General features: G+C 36.6%; 1 protein-coding gene across 1 annotated transcript; it reads left to right on the top strand.

Moving 5' to 3' along the window:
- The first annotated feature begins 2,565 nt into the window (after positions 1-2,565).
- LOC112730045 (uncharacterized) lies at positions 2,566-18,820 on the top strand. Its single transcript, XM_025780160.2, has 10 exons — positions 2,566-2,803; positions 4,032-5,601; positions 5,696-5,833; positions 11,220-11,291; positions 11,589-11,630; positions 15,073-15,159; positions 15,666-15,773; positions 15,901-15,993; positions 17,579-17,658; positions 17,757-18,820. Exons 2-10 carry the CDS (start codon positions 4,078-4,080, stop codon positions 18,451-18,453), a joined length of 2,841 nt encoding a protein of 946 aa, XP_025635945.1. The 5' UTR covers positions 2,566-2,803; positions 4,032-4,077; the 3' UTR covers positions 18,454-18,820.
- The last annotated feature ends 256 nt before the right edge of the window (positions 18,821-19,076 follow it).

Here is a 19,076-nt window from a genome sequence, read left to right as displayed (position 1 = left end):
GAATCCATAAACTAAATTGGCAACATAAAGTAATCAATAATGTAAATAAATAAACTAGAATGCTAGAACAAATAAAAGTAGAAGAGAAACTAAATTAAAGGAACATTGAACCTGGAATTGAGAAGAAATAAACCTAAAACTAAGAGAAATTCTAAAACCTAGAGAGAGGAGAGAGCCTCTCTCTCTAGAAACTACATCTAAAACCTAAAATTATGTGAATGAGAAGTTTCTCATGATTCCTCTACTCTGCAGCCTCTATTATGTGTTCTCAAGTTTGGAACTGGGCCAAAAAGGAGCCCAGAAATCGCTCCCAGCGCTTTCTACAAGTTTCTGCACGTGGCGCATGTCACGCGTACGCGTAGGTCATGCGTGCATGTCATTTGGCAAAATTCCTTGTCACGCGTACGCGTCGCTTGTCTTCTGCGCTAGGCATGCGTGCGCGTCGCTTCCAGCTTCTCAAAACTTCATTTTCTCGCGTTCCTTCCACTTTTGCATGTTTCCTTTCCATCCTTTAAGCCATTCCTGCCCTATAAATCCTGAAAACATTTAACACACAGATCACGGCATTGAATGGTAATAAAGGATAATTAAAATTGACAGTTTAAAGGCCTATGAAACATGTTTTCAACTATATCACAGAAGTATGAAGGATTTGTAAAACCATGCAAATTGTATGAATAAGTGAGCAAAGAATTGATAAAAACCACTTAATTGAGCACAAGATAAACCATAAAATAGTGGTTTATCAATGACATTCGCGCTATTTGATAGTCTTGGAAGTGCGTGTTTACACACACCCTAATTTGAATGTTGTTTTTGTTGGATTTATGCTAACTTGTTTAGATTTATTTGTCAAAAAAAGTTATATGTGTAGGAGGTGTGATATTTTTAAGAGAAAAGGACAAATAGGTCCCTGGCCTTTTTTTCCCGCGGACATTTTCGTCCTCAAGGATTGAAAAATATATTCATGTCCCTGACCCCTCCAAAATGTGGATAAATTTATCCCTCCGTTGAAGTGATTCCATTGGACCCGACGAAAAAGCCTGATGTGGCTCCCGTGGCGCTAACCTGGCCGTTATGGGAGCTTACGTGACATGTAACTTTTGAAAACAAGACATATCAGTCCTCCGACACCAAAACGATGCCGTTTCACCAAGAACATATTAGTCCTCTGACACCAAAACGTCGCCGCTTCACCAAGGACCCTCCAGACACACTTTAATCCTTTATGCAATACTCATAACACCCATTTAACATGCTCCCTCAAAGTCCCATGAATCTGCAACTACAAAACTGTGAAGCATGAGGGAAGACCACATCTTCAAGCTTCATTATCTCCTCAGTCAGTAAAGAAGATCAATTACAAGTTATTTAAGCAACAAAATAACAATGGCACACTAATGAATCATGTATTTCAATAAAATGTAATACTAGAATCTAACAGCAACTACATTCATTATAGCTCCCAGAAAAATCAAAGCCCAAAAAATGAAGAGCAAGTGATTCCAAACCTGCTCTATATCCCTCTCAACAGGACCAGCTTTCTGAGGATCAGCCATTCAAGTTGCAATAACATGTGCTTCCAAGGAATGAATCCAATACCCATTTGAGCAACACCTCAAAACAAAACAAACAACACCGTAAACTAACCTCGAGTCTATCCCCATGAAAAACTCCAATTCAATTCAACTCAGCACTTCCAAACCCTCAAGCAAACAAAACAAAAACCCTCGAATTTTCCTTTTCTTTCTCGTCTGGCGAAATGGGTGCAGTGCTTGAAATGCAGAACAAAACGATGACGTAACGGGAATCAGAGCCAGCAGCATTGCAAGGAATCCCAGGGTTTCTCGAAGACCGAGCCATTTCTCGAGGATTACGACAGGGGGCGGAGAGAGGAGGAGCTTGTTGAGAAGTACGAGGAGGAAGGTTCTGGTTCCTGAGAGGGAAAGGAAGCTAGGGATTGCGATGGTGTGCTTCAACAACGGCGTTGCGGAGGACAATGAGAAGGAGAGCCTGTCGAGGGCGGATGTGTCGATGCGAACATGGGCGAGGCTGGCGGCAACGGCAGAGATGGTGGAGGAGAAGGAGGACCCATTGCCGCCGAGTGTAACGGTACAGAGCTTAGCCATCAATGGCGGAGGGTGAAACTAGTTGAGACTTGAAACAACGGAAGCAGGGTTTTTTTACCATAACCTAATCAATTTTCTAACTTAGATATGAGTGTTATGGGTTTTGCATAAGGGGATTAAAGTATGTCTGGAGGATTCTTGGTGAAGCGGTGTCGTTTTGGTGTCGGAGGATTAATATGTCCTATTTTTAAAAGCTACATGCCACGTAGGTTCCCATAAAGGACAGGTTAGCGCCACGGGAGTCACGTCAGACTTTTTCGTCAGATCTAACAGAATCATTTCAACGAAAGGATAACTTTGTCCACATTTTAGAGCGATCAAAAACATAAATATATTTTTCAATCATTAAAGACAAAAATATCTAGAAAAAAAGGTCACGACATATTTATCATTTTTTCTATTTTTAAACAAGTTGATTATGAGGGGGAGGTTTTTTTTCTTTCCTTTTTTACACACCCCAAACCCTATCCCTGTTCCCAGAATCCCTCCTCCGTCATTTTTTTATTCATTCGGTCTTCACTCCCTCACTCTTCTCTCGTCTCGCAACCGACTGCCCATCACGTCTTCCGCCACATCCAACTTCTCTACCGCCGGCGGCTATCGGCGGTGACGACACTTTCTTCCTGCTCTTCTGCTCTGCCTTTACCTTTTGTCCTTCTGCTTCTGCGCCTAAGGTATTTATTTATTTAATTTTTTTTTCTTTCTGCTGCAATTTGATATTGCTGCTGTTGCTACCATGTCTTGGATGATTCAGTTTCTGTTGTTGTTTGTTCAATTTTGTTGCTGCAAACCATAATTCATTTTTTGGTTATATCAATTTTCTTGTTGTTGAAAGTCCCATTTCTACTTGGCAATATCAATCTTCTTCTTCTTGTTTCTTGGACTGGAATATTTGTGTTATTTTATTTTCAGATGATGAAATGATGAACACTTTAGACTTGATTTAGGTTAAAATTGGTGTTCTTCTTTGTGTGAAATTATATACACTTCCTTTTAAAGAATTTGGTAACTCGTACCCATAGTTGTTTTGGTATCATATCACTATACATATCCTTGTAAGAGTTTGATTTGAAAAAATGCGTTAACAAAGAAACTAGAACTCTGGAATTGTTAGTTAGACATCGAGACCCATAATTATAGTTTTTTTTGTTATTTTGTTTTTGTTTACATGGCTCAAACTTGAGGTGAGATCGTTCTTAACTTTGGGGACCTTACTTGGATAGCAGTAGAGTGAACTTTTTCCCCTCTATTTTAAAATTTGAAGGAGGACCTTCTTTTTGAGAATTTTGTTAATAAATCCTTCTTTATGCAAAGTGCGAGGTTGTAGTGAAAATAATTTTCTTTTTAGTTAAAAGATTTCCCTCAGGTTCAGCATGCATCTTATATGATTTTCCTCCCTTTCCCTCGAAGTCTTTGTCATGTTAATCATCTATAACGTTGGATGATTCTCTGATTTTATAAAATTAGCATTATGCTACCTGGTTGTCGGTTTAGCAGTCAATTTAATTGACTAAATACAACATAGACATGAGAGCCATATAAGCAGCAACTTTATATTTTGCATTCATCTTTTAAGTCATGTTTTTCATGTGACAATCATGGAAGAGATCAATGAATTATTAATGGCTTCATATGGAATTTTCTGCCTGGCATTTGGTTGAACAAAATTTGCAAACAGATGCATATATGAGGTGGCTGTTTTAATAAAAAATAAAAAATAAAAAATAAAAAATAAAAAATAAAAATATTTCTTATTATAATCATGACTTCCTTTTGTTTTTCAGGATATTGTATAATTTGGTTCAAGATTTTAGCCTGTTGGCATTTCCCTTATTCTCATTACTCACTTAGGGAACGTGATCATTACTTCTATAATTTATTTGCATCATACATGATGAGCAGATCTGTTCGTTTAAAGGAGAAGAATGGAGAAAATAATACATTTTCTATGAATAATTGTGATGATGAGAGTGCAGCCCGTACAAGGCCGTTTAGTTTTGAGGAGATCATGCATAGAAGAAGAAACAAAGAATTGCTTGAAAATGTGAAAGTCCCATTCAAGGAAGCATGGAATAAATCACCAAGAAGTTCTACAAACAAAATACCTGATCATATTGAATCTATGAGTTATAAACATGATAGAAGTCCACCCTATAGCAGGCAAAAACATGTTTCTGAGGAAATAGTAAATGCAACTTCTAGAAAGAACATTAAGAGCACTATTGCAAAGGAAGACGATTTAACTGGAGGGAAAGATAGCGAAAAGTATATTCCAAAAGTCAAATCAAGTGTTGGATCTCGTGACATTGGCAAGATAACTAAAGAAAAGTCTGGTAAAGAGATGGCAGGATTGAGTAAAAATGGCTATGAAGATGGGATTAAGCATCAAAGAGACCCGGTTAATAAGGATAGACATGCAGAAACAATTAAATCAAGATCTGAAAGGAAAACAAAGAAAAATGATCACACTGGAGATTTTGAGAATATTAATGAGTATCATTTTGAAAGAAAGCATGACAAAAGTAGAAATGGTAGGGAGAAATCAAGAAAACATTTGATTAATGATTCTGACAAATTAGCTGAAAAGAAGCATCAAAGAGATTTGGATAAGGGTAGGCATGGAGAGGGTAAAGGAAAACATGATAGAGAAGCCAAGAGAAAATACCAAAATCTAGATGATAAATCCCTTGACAGGGATGCAATGGTGAAACAAGATCTTGGCAAACATCATAACCAATGGATTCAAGAGAGGAAACAAAGATGGGAAAATGTGTCACATCATGAAGAATCAACCGTAAAGAGGAGACGATCAAGAAGTCAAGAACATGATAACAAAAGAAGAAGAAGAAGATCCCCATCCTTTTCACCAAGGTCAGCAAAACATACCTATCATGATGAAGAACGGAAAGAGTTGCCAATGCTTTCTCTGAAAGATAGCTCTAGGAAAAAGCATTCTGATGTTTATAGAGATAGAGCATCAACTAACGGCTCAAGTAGTCATAACCATCGGCATGGTGCGTCAACAAGTGGACTTGGTGGCTATTCACCAAGGAAGAGGAAAAGTGAAGCTGCTGCTAAGACTCCGTCACCATCTAAGCATTCAACAGAGAAGAAACGGGCAGGATGGGATCTTACCCCTGGTGGGGCAGATAATTCTCCTCAAGCTTTTGTTTCTTCTAGTTTTCAGTTATCGAACCATGCCATGTTATCAAACATACAGAGCATGGCTACTTCTGTTGATCCGACTGTTGTCAAGCCTTTGGCAATGATTCTGAATGATGTATCAATAGGGAAGAATGCCCACATTGATCCTGTCCAATTGACACAAGCTACCCGACCTATGAGAAGGCTTTATCTTGAGAATGTACCAACTTCAGTCACCGAGAAAGCTGTGATGGATAGTTTCAATAACCTCTTGCTCTCTTCAGGTGTTAATCATATCGTGCAGGCCCAACCATGTATCAGCTGCATTGTGAGTTTACAGTGCAAAACGTGAAAACTAATGCCCTCCCTCCCCCATAATGAAGCAGTTGTTTTGAGTTTGTTCTTGCATTTGTTCCTTGCAGTTGCATAAAGATAAAGGCCAAGCAGTTGTAGAGTTCCTGACGGCTGAGGATGCCTCAAGTGCTCTTTCTTTTGATGGTAGTACACTTTTCGGCTGCAGCATGAAAATTAGACGGCCCAAAGATTATGTTGAAGTTACAGTAAGAATGAAAATCTTTTCCTTACCTTATTCTTCAATCTACATACCTATTCATATTCATATACTAGCTAGTTTTGGTAAATGTATGGTGTTTTAATCTTCTTGAATTTGAATTTTTTAATTGATATTTACGTTCTAGTATGTTATCAACCAAAGTCTAGTATATTTTTCTTAAAGAACTGCAAACTCGTATAGTTCAAAGTTGTATTACCACCTATGTTGCTCACTTGTTTGTGTATACCTGTTTGAAGTTGGCAAATTTCTGGTCGTTATTGAAAATTGGTTTGCTTAATCTTGCTGTGATAATAATGAAACTTCAACATTACATTGCTGAATTACATTATATCAGTAGGATTTGTTAATCTTATGAGTTGACCAATTTTTGAAATTTGTGACTAGGACATGACTTGTTTAATCTTGGTGACTTAATGTAAAAAAAAAAAAATCTCATCCAATGTATAAGGGAAGTAGAACATTTGCACAATAATTTGTCTTAATTTATTTTTTCATGTATTTGCTGAAGTTTTCTATAGGAATGTAAATTGTATGGTAATCATGGATGCTAATTTCGTTGGAACTGCATTGTACAGTGTACACCTATGATGGATAATGGATTTTGGAGGATTCAAATTCATAGCATGAATTTCTTTGAGAAAGCTTTGTGTTTCTGTTTCAAAGTCATTGAAATTTTTATGGTTAACATTGACATTTGGATGTTGACCAGATTGAACACTAAAAAACATGTTTTAGAAGTTCATTGAAAAGTGTGTTATAACAACTGAATTTCGTATCCAAAGGTTCCAGCTTCTTAGCTATTTAATCATTGCCTTTTATGATATGTAAGATTAACAAATTTGTTCTAGAGTTGGGAACTCATTATTTCTTTTCCTTTTTCTCAAACTTGAAGATCTACAGAAGAAACTTGACATATTTCATGCATTGTGAGTTTGTGACTTCTCATACATGATATTTAAGAATCCTTGATTCCTTGGATAGTACATTGTAACTTTTCATTTTGCTTGAATGTATCTTTTATTTAAAATTAATGAGTTTTTCATTGTTTGTTACCAAAATATACTTTAATCAGTTAGGGTGTATTTAAAGAAGCATAGATTCATTGTGTTAATTTCTTTCAGAATGCTGCTCTACTATTCTTATGAGATATAGTCCAAAATTTTCTGGTTTTGTAAATTTCATGATTTAATTTGTTTGAAGGTTATGAGCTATCTCAGATTATATAATTGGTGCCACCTATTTTGATTTCAAGTTAGTGTGTCTTAGATATATTAGATTAGAAAAATCACAATGTTAGTGTTAGTTTGGAGTGACTTATTTGAGTGAAAAAAGTACTTTTAATAAAAAATAATGTATTTTTGTTAAGTTTTAAACTCGTTTGAATACATCTTTTAAGAAAAGTACTTTTATTAAAAAAAGCAGAAGTAAAGGACGTTTTTAATATTTGAAAACTCTTTCTAAAAGGTCTATCCAAATGTGAACTAGCTTTTCTCTATTAAAAAAAGATTTGTTTAAAAAAGAAAAAAAAAAGATAAGTACTTTTTTAAAAAGCCAATCTAAACTAACCCTTAATCCTATTGTGGACTTGAAGGCCTTGCAATCATAATAATGGCAATGGAGACACTTTTACTAAAAAAATTTGAAGAGATGTAGAAATTGTATTGGTTATTGCATATACACAAATATATTCATGTTAATCTTGTATAGTCAGTTAATCACCCATTATCTGACTAGTCAGGAACTTCTTTTTTAAAGTATCCTTTCGTTGGTGTTGTGTCTATGAGACTGACGAAACTCCGAGGGTTAAATTTGGCTTGGCGAAATGGGTGAAGAATGGGACTAGTGAGGTGAGGAAAAGGACTGCTGAAGGAAATAGGATCCTTAGTGAGCATACTAGCTAGGCAAGGTGGCAAGAGATAGGATAGGAGAGTGAATTTGTGGAAGAATAATTATTCTGTTAGGCAGCAATCATAATAATGGCAATGGAGACACTTTTACTAAAAAAATTTGAAGAGATGTAGAAATTGTATTGGTTATTGCATATACACAAATAGGATAGACAGAATAGGATGGGTAGACAGAATATTGGGGTAGCATTGAAGGTCTGAGCACCTCAAAGTGCTTAGGGTTTATCTTTTTTCCCTTTATACATTCCTTATACAAGCAGCAAATCCCTATGGGTTTTAAAAATATGCAGTTTGATGAATTTGCAAGTTTCTTCTTCAATCTTTATTGTCCTATTACTCGATTTCTGAGCCTATTTTCTGTCAATAAGAAATAGGTTACTTGCCTACTGGGCATGTAAAAATTGCTCATCTTGATTTTTGCGTATACTTGATCTAGGCTGCAAGTTTACTGTGAGAATTAAGTTTGGGTTTGGTATTATATATTTTCTTGTCCATATAGAGTATTTTAGATGAAATGAAAAGATCTAAACAAAGTTTACAATTTTCATTGACCTAAAAGAGGTCCGTGCCTCTGGTCGGGTGTGAAGGAAGGAGGGCATGTTGTGTATATTTGGGTCATACAGGATATGGATAATGCAGTCAAAAAGCTAAGATAGGAAATTGTGTTGGGCCGTGAATGACAATTACATCGCTATAACTAAATGGTTTCACCATGAGCCATTACAAATTGAATTAGCTGTCAGTGCCTTTATGAATACATATTGCAAATAATAGTCATAGTTGGAGATTCAAGGGATGATATGTATTATAAACTAGTTATGACTAGAAGCCCCTTGACAAGAATTTCATGCTATATGGTTTTGATTTGACAGTATAAAATGAAGTAGAAGTAAATGTAATATGTGGTTGGAAGGTTCAAGACATGCTTGCAATGACTTAGAGGTGAAAATTGGAAAAGGATGTAGAATTATAGGTAGATGTAGGTATTTTAATTGTGTTATGCAAATTGATAAAAATTATAGGAGTTGTGATTCATAGCATTTGAGCAAGTGGATGAAAAGAAGGAAAGCTTGAAGAGTTATTTGTGATTAAAAGGCACCTCTCAAGCTGAACGTAAGTTTCATTGGTAATTGATATAAAGTCGTGATACTGACAAGGAGGCTCAGCTGCAACTTTTCTGACTGGTACTTGTAAATGGGATGCTTAGATTCGATGCGCCTTGGTGATCAAGACGTAAAGGATTTATAGTGGGCAGTCTGCAGATCTGGTGAATAAATACTGCTCGGTGGCTAATCATGAAGGAGACACTGTGATACTTGGATCATTAACAATGCTTGGTTATGAGTTGGTATTCAATGGGAGAGGCCCTTCAGCCTTTGTTAGAGGCAGATCAGATAGGGTCGGAGGCCTGTCTGATTGAGCCCTAATCAGGAAAGTTGATTAGACAGATAATAACCCACTAACTAGAGGCAGAGGTACACAAAGAAGTTCTAGATGACAAAGTTCAAAAGTCTGTTTGTCAGTTTTACTGATGATGGTTTACTGGACAATATGTTATTATTTTTGCTGTTAGGAATCATTTTAAGTAAGAAACCCCAATCTTCCTATCAGACTGTTTTTGCTCACTGAGATACTAATAAAAATGAATCGAGATGTGCGATACTACTACTTTGGTTGTGAATGAAGCAATTTGGTATCAGAATTCTAAATAATTATGTTTGTAGAACCTAAGAACAATGTATTTAACCTAACAGTCATACATCAAACGCTTGAAAGAATCACAGTCAGAAGATACTAGTCCATCTTCCAAGGCTTAACCTTTTGAATTTGTCTTGTGTTCACCCTTGACAATTTAAGTCTCAACTCTCAACCTTATTTAGCTTTGAGGGCTCAAATTTAGTCCCCAGGGGTATACTTGTAAGGATGTCTTTATGAATGTATAATTTTGATTTCTTATATATTTGGCCATAGGTTTTGTGGACTTTTAAGTTTGAAAATGAGTTCATAATGCATAACCAAATGCTAGAAACTGTCTGTAGCTTCAAGAGTGTGATCTTGTTACATTTTATGAGATATTTTCTGACGTTAGTATTGGAATCTTTTAAATAGGATGTTTATATGGGGTATACCGTAATACACATTCTGGATGGTGACGAAGCAGACTCCTAGTTAAGAAGACTTCCTGGTGTATTGACAAGTTTAATTCATTACCAGGATTTAGCTGGCCAATGTTTCAGGGTTATTATTCTAGGCTGCTCTGAGAATGCTATTTATGTTCTGATGCTTTGTTTGTTATATCGAGTTCAGCATGTAAGTGCTATGGGCTGCAAGTTATTTGTGTTTCATATGCCACTTTTGTTCCGGTGTCTGCTTTACCCGAGTTTCTACATTTCTTCCGTGTTGTATGCTGACATGTCATCCTTAATTAAGTTAATGAGGATCAGCTTTCCTGAGGAAAGAAAATTGATGAGATGCATTAGGCTCAATTTCTGCTTCCCCTTTATCTATTATTTTATCTGCATGGGAACTTTTAACTTGACATTATGTAAGGACTCCACTCAAGCATGGTTAATTTGTAAGTTGTCCCCACAAATTTATGATATGCTCTTAAGAAAATGATAGCTTCCTAAAAATTCCTCTAGTATTTCTTCCTTGCATGGCATCCGTTGTGATGCAATATATTGCTTTGTAACTTCTCTGAAGGGTGATTTTGTCTGATAGTTATTCTATTCATTTTTCTTATGCTCACAAGATGATTTGGTATGATGGCAGAGAAAGTATGTTCTACAACAGGAGTTGTAGTGTATGCTTATGCCAAAAGAATGAGATCCTTTTGGTTTGGATGGTTCAGACTTCAGAAGGTCACAGTTCTGTGTCTCAGTTGTGCAGTGCATCTTGTCCTTATAGATTGGGATATTGAAATGTTGGGAGCATTTTTAGTTTCCACTAAGTGCTATTGTTTGATAGTATCTAATTTAACTATATATGGTGTTAAATGTTTGGTTCATGGTAACACTGTCCTTTATTGCCGAGAAACAACAAAGGAATTATCATGTTCTTTTTCCAGTAGCATCTGATCTCAGTGAATCTCAGGGAACTTCTGCATAGTATTCTAGCCTCTCAGAAGTCATTTTTTGTATTGGTTTTTATGTTTTATAGGAAAATGATTGTACGTGTACATGAAGCAACTTGAGAAAGGCTTAATATAAATGACATAAATATGAAATGAAAGTTCTTGGCTTTTTGTTGGTTCTAATCTAGTTAGAGGATGTTGATGGGATCTTGTATTTGATGGCAAATCTTTTCTGTGTATAATTCTTTGTTTGTTAAGTTACTTTTGTTTAGGGATTTTAATTCTATTAGTCTTTGTTACTTCTAATGCTGTGGCAGTGCTTTGCAATTCTAAGGTATATTGTGGTTATCATCCGTGTAGCAGGTTTTCAGACAATTGCTATTTTCATGCAGACTGGTGAACCAGAGAGATCAGATGATACTGCTTTCGCAACAAGTGATGTAGTGATTGATTCACCCAACAAGGTGCACATACAAAACAATCTAATATAGAACTGATTTTATGTTCCGGAAAATTTCTTGGTTTCACCACAAATATCATTACATTTTAGCCTAGGTTCAAATCTGACTTGATTGACTTAGCCATCACAAGTTAATTCCGGCTTTTGACTTTAAATTTGGACATGCATCCATTCATATTTTTTAATCCTTGTACCTTTTTTGAATTAATTTTTATTACCTATGTGTGCTCTGCTGCATTTTGTCAGTCAATAGTCCGTCTCGTGACTGTGATCTCTTTTTTTTCCCTTGGAATTCTTGCAGATCTTCGTAGGTGGAATTTCAAGTCAAGTTTCTTCAGAGATGGTAAGTAGTTGGAAAGGAAAATCTTGTTTCTTTTTCATATTTTAACCCTTAGAGGTAAAGGTTATGGTTTGCACACCTTGTAGTAACCCAATCTGCTTACTTTTTGGTTCTTGTCAGTTGTGACTAAGACTTGTTTTATTTATATCTATTAATAGAGTGAGCTGAGTGAAGAATCCAGAAGAGTTTAGAAGCTGTTAGAGCAGTTATAGGAATTGCCAGCTAGGATAGATTCCCAAACAGCCCCTAACTTAGGTATGTAAAGACCCTTCTACCCCCTTCAACAAGTGTGCTGAACACTCCTCTCACTTATGAATATATGTACTGGTTCGGTTCTCTCATAAGAATAGATTCTCTGAATTCTCAAACTATTATGGAATCAAGAGGAGCTGATTGCAAAAGCATGGATCCTCCTCCATCACCTCCGCCCATGAACCTGCTAGCGTTGGTTGATCCTCCTCCTCCGCCTCTGCCTCCTCTTCCCAATCTGTCTCTCTGACTTTATAATCGGTGCCAAGTTCTCTCTGCGATTAAGAGCAATTGTCACTCCAGCTTCATCAATCAGTGTGCTATTTAGTCTTCAAAATTTGCTTTGCCAGAAGATTCTCTCAACAATTCCATCTCAAGTTCCTACGAACTCTGGAAGAGATGGATCAAACACTTCTCATGTGGATGATGTCGACAACGGAGTCTTCTCACACTGGTGGTTGATTGCGAATTTTCGTGGCAATTTGGGAGAAACTAGATCTCTATTTAGCGTCGCAAACAAGAGCGCACGTCCAGCAACTCAAAACTGAGTTGAGCACTATTGTAAAAACATCTAAATTGTTGAGTTTTCTTCTTCGAGTTCGAGCTCTCGTAAATGCTTTAACCTCTGTTGGAAGTCGTGTTTATAAAAAAGAACACATAGCTGTGATTCTTGCTGGACTCGGATCTGAGTATGATGTGTTTGTTACATCCATCAACACTAGATTTGAGCCTTACTTTGTTCCTTAGGTGGAAGCACACCTCACACCTCTATACCTCATGACTCATGAAGCTTGGACTGAAGCAAATGAAAAAATGTTCTCCACTCCAGACCTTCAAGCACATGTTGCAACTCAATCTCACCAGAGGAGGATGTGGTAGTCGTAGTACTAGTAGAGGTGGCAAGGGATGCGGTGGAGGACAAGCTAGTGGAAATTCCACTAGCTGCGTCACTCTAGCTTTAACTTCTGGCATGGGTTAGATCAAGATTTCTAACCTTCTCTCCTTCCACCTCCACCCTATGCAAATTTTATGTTCACCTCTCCTTATACACGGAACTACACATCGCATTACACTAATTACTTGCCACATCATAACCATGCATCATATCTAAATCATGCATTTGCATAATCATTTCTTCTCTCCAAGTCATTCCTACATAAATTCTCCTTAGGCCTACTCATTTCTCTGCTGCCATAACTCACTTGAGTCAGTTGCTGATTCGGCCTGATATGCTGATTCTAGAGTCACATCTCATGTTATTTCTGAATACCCCCAATCTGATGCATGCATCCCCATACCCTGGACCTGACCTCCTCCATGCTGGTAATGGACAAGGTCTGTCTATCTCCCAGATTGGAAATTCTAGTGTTTGCACACCTAAATATCCACTTAAATTGAATGTTACATGTACCACAAATCACTAAAAATCTAATTAGTGTTAGTAAATTCGCTTTGTACAATCATCGTTTCTTCAAATTCTGGCCTTATAACTGCTTGGTTAAATCACAGGCCACTAGGGATGTAATGCTCCATGGCAAGATTGGAAAGGACGACCTATATAGATTTGCAAACTTTAAGCTGCAACACCAGCAACAATTTCATGATTCAATAATTTTAGATTACCAAAAGCAGCATGATTTAATGTATTATAATCTGTTGCATATTCAAATAATTTGTCTTTGGCAGCATAGGCTGGTGCATGCTTCTCAAAATGTAGTTTGCCATATATTGAAAAATTATAAAATTCCATTTGTTTATACAAATGTTTCTGATACTTGCTCTGCTTTCTGTCTTTGCAAAGCACATCGTGTTCCGTCTTCCTTGTCCTTTACAGATTACAATACTCCCTTAGAACTCATCTGCACTGATCTTTGAGGTCCTTCCCCTGTTATCTCAAATAATGGCTACAAATACTACATAGCCTTTATAAATGCTCACTCTAGATTCACATGGACTTCTTTTTTGAAAACCAAATCTGTAGCTTTCCCTGCCTTCATGCAGTTTAAGGAGGCTGCTGAGTTGCAGTTTGGGAAGAAAATCAAAGCTATCCAATCAGTTTGGGGATGGGAATTTAGATTGTTGTCTACCTATTTTAGAAAAGAGGGCATCAATCACAGGTTGATCTACCCACACATGCATCATCTTAATGGCATAGTGGAAAGGAATCTAGGCATCTCATTGAGACTGTCCTCAACTCCTAGCTCTTCCTCCAAACTGCACTGCTATTGGCTGCAAGTGGGTATTTCAAGTGAAATAGAACACAGAATCCCAGATGGCGTCAACAAACTTAAGGCACGCCTTGTTTCCAAGGGTTTTCTACAAAGAGTTGCCCTAGATTACTCGGAAACCTTTTCCCCTATAGTGAAAAGAATTCTGCGGTACCTTGCTGCCACCCAGGAGAGCTTGGAGTTCTGCTCATACCAGCCCCTAAACCATGGAACTTGAATATGTGAGGGTACTGTGATGTTTGCTGGACTGCAGATTTGGATGACTGGTGGTCCGTATCAGGAGCCTGTGTCTACCTAATACCTAACCTCATTTTCCGGTGGTCCAGAAAACAGCCTACTGTTGATCGGTCAAGTATGGAGACAGAACATAGAAGTATGGTAGACCTCATCGGGTCCAAACTTTGCTCACTGAATTGTGAGGGTTCCTACTTCAAGATCAGTGGTGAACTGTGACAACTTGAGCGCCATAATGCTAGCTCACAACCCAGTTATATATAATAGAATGAAACATACGGAGTTGAATCTCTTCTTGGGAAGAGAAAGGGTTATGGAAGGAAAATTATTGGTTGCTCATATTCTCAGAACTGAGCAACTTGTTGACCAAGGAAGTCTCTAAAGCTAAATTCCTGAGTTTGAGAGAAAAGCTACTTGTAATAGAATTTTGAAGTTACAAAAACCCCGTTTCAGGGGACGTAATAGAGTGAGCTGAGTAAAGAATCTGGAAGAGTCTAGAAGCTGTTAGAGTCTAGAAGCTATTAGAGTAGTTATAGGAATTGCCAGCCAGGATAGATTCCCTAACGGCTCGAACTAGTGTTAAGACCCTTCTACCCCCTTCAACTAGTGTGCTGAACACTCTCTTCACTTACGTATATAAGTACTGCTTGAGTACTTCAATAAGAACAAATTCTGATTTCTCTCTCTCTCTCTCTCTCTCTGAATTCTCAAACTCTATTATCTATTATTGTCAGCTTATGGAGATTGCTGGTGCATTTGGATCTTTGAAGGCTTACCACTTTGAGACCGGGGACAACATTGGATCACATGCCTTTCTCGAGGTAAGGGTGCATTAATTTTCTTTTTTATTTACTAGTTGTCTTATTTTTGTGCAATGGTGGTTGTCCTATAGACAGAGTTCTTATTCTACTTCTGATGTGGTTGGCTCTTTGCCTCTTTGAAGCTTCTTTTGTTCCCCTAGTCAATAAAACTGTCCTTTTGAGAAACTATTCATGTAAATGTTTTTTTTATACTTATTTGCTTTTGCGTTACATCCATAAAGCCAATCACAAAGCCGTTTGGTTGAAGTTTTAGCTGTATATACACAAACTTGGCAGTTCGCATAAGTTTTGATTTTTGGTATCATATGGTGCTCTTTTTCATTAATTGACTTATCAGTTTGAGTTCATCCAAAGCCAATTGTTCTTTCTCCCCATATATATAACATCTCATCTGGAGCCAACCTCATTTTGTTGTTTAGATTTGTTTTGATGAGGCACTCCCCCCACCCGCCCATTCTGTAACGTCTTTTTTCATGAATTGATAATTTGTTTGTACAAACCGTTAGTACGTGGATCACTCTGTTACCATCAAAGCATGTGCGGGTCTGAATGGTATGAAACTAGGAGGTGGAGTGCTAACAGTTGTTCAGGCTATGCCTGATGCGTTGGCCATGGTAATTTCCTCACTCATCCTATTGCCTATTTCAAATTCTTTGATGTGATTCAGAAATTGCCTTTGAATTATATCCTTGCTCTTTGAAATGACTGAGATGAATGCTCACTAAGATGAAAATAATATAGGAAAATGGCGGGAAGCTACCATCTTATATCATTCCAGAGCATGCAAAGCCACTGCTTAGAAAGCCAACACAAGTTTTAAAGATTAAAAATGTGGTATGAAATTTTTTATTTAGTTTTCCTGAAGTTATTTTATTTTTATATAATTTGAGTACTCAATTTCCCAATTCCTTAAATTTAAGTGTCTTTGTTAGCTTCAATGCAAATCATACTACTTATATATATAGGTAAATTCTAGTATGCTTATGTTTATGGTGGCTATGCAAGTGTTATTAAAATTAAAGTCATATTTTTTTTTTTTACATTTTGGTAATCCTTTTTTTAGCTATACTTTTTAAAATGCGCTGCTAAAGAATAAAAAAATATTACTTAAATTTTAGCAACATTTTAAATATCATAGCCACTATCGCATAGGCATACTAGAATGACCCTATATATATATATATATATATATATATATATATATATATATATATATATATATATATAACTTCAAGGTGGTATAATAGCTTAAAATAGAGTAAACTATAAAAAATGCACCTGAAATATTCATATGTTGACAAATGGGATATCACTTTATTGCCATTTTCATGCATTGTTCATGACGCCCAAGCCATTTGAAGTTTTCCAAATTTAAAAATTCTGATCAAATATGGATGCATCATGCATGTCTGGTGCATGTGATATGAGTATCTTCAGTGCCAATGTCTTATAAGTGTGGGACATGGACACACCACACATCCACAATCTCTTAGGCTGTATTACAATTTTTTGTGGGTAGATGGGATTGATTTGCATGCTATGACTTCAATCCTTACTTCTTGATGTGTAGTAAAGCCCGAGTCCCAATTTTCTAGTGGTTAAATTTGACTTTTGATCAGAAGAATGGGGTGCAATATAGATCAAATTCTAGATCATTTGGACATAGAGGCATTGATACTATGCCATAAACTACTGCATGAAGCTTACTTTATTAGGTGGAGCCTTGTGAATAAATTCTATATTTTTAACCTATTAGGTTAAAAGTGTAAACCATCATTTAGCTCCCTCAAAGATTACGGAATTGATAATTTAAAATATATGCTCATAGTCCCCCAATGATGTAGATACATTGACAAAAAGCCCCAAAATGTTCTTGTATCTGCCTAGATTTTGGGGCATTTTGTCATTGTTCATTTTTGGAGGCTACACATGTATTTCAGCGTCATAATCTTTCACAGGCTAAATTGGTAGTTTACTCTGTTAAATTTTATTTTTTGGTCTGACACTCATTTTTTATATGTTTCATGTATAAAAAGAATGCTTCTGTCCAAGTATGTTCTTAATAGTCCCTACTATTCGTTGCTTTTATAACACTTACAGTAGTTATTAACAATTATGAGTATTGGAGCCAAATTGAAAATGAGTGTTACATATGGGGGACAAGAAGTATGCATAGTCGGTCCTTAACTGATTCAATTGTAATTTTGTTTCTGTACATATGGGGTCAGAAAGTATGCATATGGGGGATAATTATTTTCAATTTATTCCGTGCCTGTAGTAACTGTACACTGTACTCATGATATTTCATTGGTGTAAAAATTAAATTAGAAACTTTCAGTGTTGTGTATAAGAATATACCTCAAGTTATATTGGATATTTTGATGATTGCGTTCTTATACTGCTTATGCATTATGATTAGTTTGCAATGGAGTCCATTTCATCTCTTCCGGGCATGGCAGTTGAAGAAATTTTGGAGGATGTGCGATTGGAATGTGCAAGGTCTTTTAAGAACTTCACATTGTTTTTTTGTACTCTGGAATTGCTCATAATGTTAAAGGGGTTATAAACATTTACCGTATCAAGTAATTATTTTGCAGATTTGGGACTATTAAATCCCTTAATGTTGTCAAGCACACCGGTGAGATGAACTCCGAACCTAAATCAGAATCTGAAGTTAAAAACAAAGTGGACTTTGAAGAAGCTTTGGAAGACAGAATGTGTAATACTAATGACGAAGAACCTAGCTTTTCTGAAAGGGCGACTTTACTCGAGTCCAAAGGATCAAGTGGAATGGACTCCTATTATGAGAAAGAGCTGGAAGATAAAGTTGATGACAATTGCAGTGTTGGTTTAAATGATGATGCTTTTGATGATAAATCATGTCTAGAACAGTGTGAAAGTGATGTAACAGCTAAGGATACAGGGAATAAGAGCATACCCAGTAGTAATACTCAAGAATGTGCCGGTTACCTGGACACACCGGAAGATGGACCAAAATCACTTGATAATATGGTTGCTAACAATACTGGTTCAGAGGCCGAAACGAAGACTGTGGCTAGCATTGTTGATCCAAACAACAGTGTATGTGTGGTTCAGGAAAGCTCTCCCAAACATGATGAGGAAGATGATATTCACGACAGTGTATTTGAACAAGGTTCTGTTCTTGTTGAGTTCGGAAGGACTGAAGCATGTTGCTCAGTGGCACATTGTTTACATGGACGTCTCTTCGACGGCCGAACAGTTACAGTCGAGTATGTTTCTCTCAATCAATATAGGGCAAGGTTTAACAAATGAGCTTCCCAGGTAAATGGTAGTTAATGAATCTGATTGACTGAGGGAGTTTGCTATTATCATGAAATCTATTGGAACAGGGTTTTCGTATTCAAATTAACTCTGATGACATCTGGTATTTTTTTCCCATTGGGAGTTGGAAGAGGCTTTATTTAACAGTGCCAATTTGATAACAGAGCAGTAGCATGCATGAAGTTTCCAACCAAAGCTGTTGAATCAATTTGATAACATTCTTTGTATATGTTTCGTTACTAACTGTCTGTTGTATCGTAGTCAGATTGAAATGTGAGTTACCCTAATTATTAGGATATGGTCATGTTCTTTCATAATTTTTGTTACATATATATTAGGTTGCCCTTCTTTTGCTTTACCGTGTTACTTTTTTTTATCACGGCCTACGTATACTTTACGCTTTAGCTATTTAAGCAACCCAGTCAAGCAACTCCGGTAGCCCATTTTGGGTGTATTCGCTTGGTCCTGTGCAACCACCTTCCGGCGTGTGAAATTTCCACAAGGTTATGTCATTCACGCCAAGATCCTGTTATGTTACGTTTGGGTGTAATTCTGTTTTGATCCTTAAGATTTAAAGTGTCTTGTTTGAATCAAAAAAAAGTTTCAATTAGTTT

This window comes from Arachis hypogaea, chromosome 12, assembly GCF_003086295.3.
Source record: "Arachis hypogaea cultivar Tifrunner chromosome 12, arahy.Tifrunner.gnm2.J5K5, whole genome shotgun sequence".
NCBI classification, from domain to species: domain Eukaryota; kingdom Viridiplantae; phylum Streptophyta; class Magnoliopsida; order Fabales; family Fabaceae; genus Arachis; species Arachis hypogaea.
This window is presented reverse-complemented; position numbering and strand designations above follow the sequence as displayed.

Excerpts from the sequence above, each read along its gene's own strand:
- LOC112730045 (XM_025780160.2), top strand. The coding sequence starts at position 4,078 with ATGAATAATTGTGATGATGAGAGTGCAGCCCGTACAAGGCCGTTTAGT. Across the intron at positions 5,834-11,219 it reads AAGATTATGTTGAAGTTACA|ACTGGTGAACCAGAGAGATC; the intron begins GTAAGAATGAAA and ends ATTTTCATGCAG. Across the intron at positions 15,994-17,578 it reads TTTTAAAGATTAAAAATGTG|TTTGCAATGGAGTCCATTTC; the intron begins GTATGAAATTTT and ends CATTATGATTAG.